At 44.2% G+C, this 4,068-nt stretch overlaps 1 protein-coding gene across 1 annotated transcript; it reads right to left on the bottom strand.

Annotated features, from left to right (window-relative positions):
* Positions 1 to 1,149: 1,149 nt before the first annotated feature.
* On the bottom strand, positions 1,150 to 2,777 carry LOC116750990 (nuclear envelope pore membrane protein POM 121-like). Its single transcript, XM_032626487.1, has 2 exons — positions 2,451 to 2,777; positions 1,150 to 2,403 (listed from the first exon to the last, which is right to left on the bottom strand). The coding sequence occupies exons 1-2, from the start codon at positions 2,775 to 2,777 to the stop codon at positions 1,150 to 1,152; spliced, it is 1,581 nt and encodes a 526-aa protein (XP_032482378.1).
* Positions 2,778 to 4,068: the final 1,291 nt, after the last annotated feature.

The following is a 4,068-nucleotide window of genomic DNA, read 5'->3' as shown; positions in this document are numbered from 1 at the left end:
ATTGACATATACACTAATATGTATAAAATAGATAAAAATAGATAACTAATGAAAAAATAGACAACTAATGTATAGCACAGGGAACTCTACTTAATGCTCTTTGGTGACCTAAATGTGAAGGAAATCCAAAAAAGAGGGGATATATGTATACATATAGCTGATTCACTTCCCTGTACAGCAGAAACTAACACAACATTGTAAAGCAACTATACTCCAATAAATAAATAAATAAAAATAAAAAGCAACAAATATGTGAGAAAAATAATAAATGTTATAATTCTAATAAAATAAAATATGCAAAATCAAAAATATATATATTCTATACATAACGTATTAAACATATATATGTTATAAAAATGTAATATGCACTGTTATACATATTACATATGAATATGTAATATATACATGCAATATTACAGATATTATATATTGATATCATACATTATAATCACATACTAATTATACAAACATATATACATATATACTATACATATATACATAGTATATTATACATATGTAATATATAATGTATATATACTGTGTATTCTGTTACATTATATAATATAGAGTATACACATAATATATTACATTATATATGACTTTATATATAAATATATATGACATATAAATATGTGACTATATGTATGTGACATATATGACTTTGTTCATCAACTGAGTGTTCATGCGGTACCAAATGTTCAGAGAGAGAGAGAATATATAGATTCTAAGAAAGATGGACCAGGGCCCAATTAAGAAAATGGAGAAGGTGGGAAGAGGCAACTATAGCAGCAGTGGGTGTCCTGCTTGCTCCCACCTGGAGGAACACTGGTCCAAAGTGTCCCTCTTCTGTTGCAAGGATCCTGACCACTGGGGAACCACTGAGGGGCCAAGCAGCAAAGTACTGGGGAACAGACCCTGGTGGGCCAGGGAAAAGGAACAAAATTTTTTTAAGCCAGGTGGAGCAAGACAAACAGGGAAAACCAGGACAAAGTGCCCATAGAAGTGGCTGCTCCAGCCAGCTACGGGAAGACCACTGGGCCTGGGGAGCTCTACATCTTCCAGAAGCTCCTCAGTTGTGAATTAGTTCTGGGGGCGGCAGAGTGGAAACAGGAAGGCTGAGGGGCTCTGCAGTCTGAGATAGCCTCTGTCTTACCCTTCCAAGACCTTGTTGATCCACTGGATCGCAGCTCTCTTCTCCATGTCAAGGTCTTCAGCAGTGACTCGATAACCTAGCTGGGGTGGTGGGGGCAAAATCAGTGGGCCATTTCGTCTCGAGGGCATCAGCAGAGGAATCTTGCGTTTCTGTTTCCAGGGTCTGGAGCTATCAGATGGCTGTGAGCAATATAAGTTTTGTTTCTCCTCTAAGGGGCCATCCACAACCTTTTCACGCTTGGTCTTCTTCTGTGGTTCCACTGAGGCTGAAGGGCTAGACTGACAGCCTTCCTCACTGGCTTTCTTTGAGAGCACACGAGGATGCAATGAGGCTGGGCCCAGGAGCCCCGCTGCACTTGGACCACTCTTCTGCAGCTGTGGGAAACCTCTAGTGGAGCTGTATGAACTGGAGATGGCACTTCGTTTGCTGCATGAGCTCAAAAAGTAGGTCTGGGATTTCCTAATCAGGATATCTTCAGAGCTCTTGGAACAGAAGTCTCTCTTCAGAGGCCCAGGCCCGGGCACAAAGGAAGAGAGGACCCCATTGGCCATCGGCCCTCTAAACACAGACTGCGCATTCCCACCGGGGTTCGAGCCACTTCTCTGTTCGTCCTGACTCTCGGGAGCTGAGTGTCCTTTCTTTTGCTTCATTAGCCCTTTCCTGCTCTCAGCCAGGGCTGTCAGGTCCTTCTCTTCCTTGGCTCTCAGTTGACTGCTTTCTTCGAGGGCCCTCACCAGGATCTCCTTTCCACAAAAGTTTGGGAGGTGAACAGACAGTGAAGACCACATACAGATGATTATCTGCTTCAGAGCCAAAAGGAGTGTCAGTTTGCCCTTAGCAGGTGCCATCTTCGGGATCACTGAGGTACAGAACATCTTGGAGCTGTAAGCAGACAGCAGTGGCTTCTGATGGCCACTCCGGGGCACCGAGGAAAAGACCCCCAGAAATAAACACCAGGCTTGCTGGATTGGATATTGCCACCGATGGGCTATGATAAACAGCCGACGGTGCCAACGACGACAGGGTGAAGCCACAGGATCCTCGTATGACAGCCTGCGAGCCAGGTCCAGGGTTGGGACCGCCGAGTGAAACCGGAAAGGGAGGGGAAAACGGCGGGCGGATTGCCCAGGCCCGAGGAGCTCGGGTCTCTCTGGCTGGTCCCCGCCTCGCAGAGCAGGTGACTGCTGGCGTCGGCAAGGCCGGCTGAGGTAACCAACCGCCCATGAGGCACAATACTGAACGGTCGGGTCCTTCAAATGGAGTCAGTGGCTCAGAGAGGTTTCCATTAGCTACTGACTGTTGGGCGTGCCGCCTGTGACGCGTTGTTGGAACGAGTGAGTGAATAAAGGGGGCGCGAGACCTGCGAGAGGCCTTGCCTGCTTCCGGACCGCTGCTGCGGGGCTCGGGTGTTGGCACGTGGAGGACCGGCTGCCTGGGGTGCAGCCGCCCTTCCCGCGGCCAGTCCCCAGCTTCTTCGCGGGAAAGTGACGGGCGGTGTTCCCCCAACCCGAACAGCTCCGGGCTCAGCAGCGCTCACTGTATGCTGGAGCTCTGGGGTCAGCACCGGATGCCCCAGGTGAAAGCCATTCAGAACCTGTGCTACCGAGATCCTGCGGGATAGCATAGCCACCCAGGCGTCTAGGGGGCAGGAGGACCACAGGAGGGAACCCACGGGATGCGGGAAGCCAGAGTGGATGTGCTGTCCCCCATCTTCCTCTCCTTCCCAGAGAATCTTACTTTCCAGGTGCCCCTTCTTGGCTCCTCATCCCCTTCCCTGGGAAGTAAGGTTTCCAAGACAGTTTATGATGACCAGAAGTCAGAACTTACAGGTAGAGAACTGGTATCTTTTTAGGCAGCTCTATGTCCAGGAGCTATGTTATCTGGGACCTAAAACTTGAATTCCTGTTTTGAAGGTCGTGCTTTACCTTCATCCTAATCTCTGTTTTCTGCCTCTTAGCAGATCCTGTAGGCCTTTGTGTCATTCCTTTTCAGTAAGTTTGTGTCTATGGGATGGGAGAAGGGACCTGGCAATTTAAATTTGAACTCAGAATTTGGCTCCCTATAAATATTCTGACTGAAGTTAATATTTTTAGTTGAATGGTGAATACATTAGAATATTCAGACTATATAAAAATCTTTGATGTTTTAGTAATTACCCCCACTTCTTTGGTTTTGTTTTATTTGTTTGTTTGTTTTGAAATCTTTTTGCCTTATTTTGAGTTGTTATCGCTTAGTGAATGACCCGTGACCTTTTACCAGGCCAGGTCATTTTTCAAAGGAGTTATTCCGGTCATTGCTGCTCTCAGCAGGCAGAGGAGGGAAGTATGATTTTGTGTAACCAACATCTAAAGGGCTATACTTAAATATTCTAGTGGGTTCTAAAATTCAGGAGTTTGACTTTCATTTTTATGCAAAAAATTTTAACAAGACTGACTTAACCTCCCAGTGTTTTATCTGCCTGCTGTGCTTCAAAGCCCTTTTTTAAATGAAATAAAAGAAAAATTCATGATGGGTGGATATTCTACCACAATACGAATGGAGTTGTTCCAGGTATTTGAAGGTTCTCAGTTAAAGAATAAATCCTAATTATAGACACATTAAAATTTGTTATCCAACGAGTATCATCTTAAGGAATTTTTTCAACCATTAATTTTTAAAACAACTTTATTGAGATATAATTTACGTACTATAAAATTCACCTGTATTAATATTACACTTCAAGAATCTTTAGTAACTTTGTAAAGTGTGTAACTTTCACCAGTATCTAATTTTATAACATTTCTATTAACCCAAAAAGAAAACTCATGCCTATTTGCAGTCACTTCCCATTCTTACTCACAGGCCTGGGCAACCACTAATGTACTTTTTGTCTCTATAAATTTGCCTCTTCTGGACACCTTTCATATAAACAGACT

This window comes from Phocoena sinus, chromosome 3 (genome assembly GCF_008692025.1).
Source record: "Phocoena sinus isolate mPhoSin1 chromosome 3, mPhoSin1.pri, whole genome shotgun sequence".
Classification (NCBI taxonomy): domain Eukaryota; kingdom Metazoa; phylum Chordata; class Mammalia; order Artiodactyla; family Phocoenidae; genus Phocoena; species Phocoena sinus.
This window is presented reverse-complemented; position numbering and strand designations above follow the sequence as displayed.

Excerpts from the sequence above, each read along its gene's own strand:
- LOC116750990 (XM_032626487.1), bottom strand. The coding sequence starts at position 2,777 with ATGCTATCCCGCAGGATCTCGGTAGCACAGGTTCTGAATGGCTTTCAC. Across the intron at positions 2,404-2,450 it reads CACAGGCGGCACGCCCAACA|GACCCGACCGTTCAGTATTG; the intron begins GTCAGTAGCTAA and ends CTCCATTTGAAG.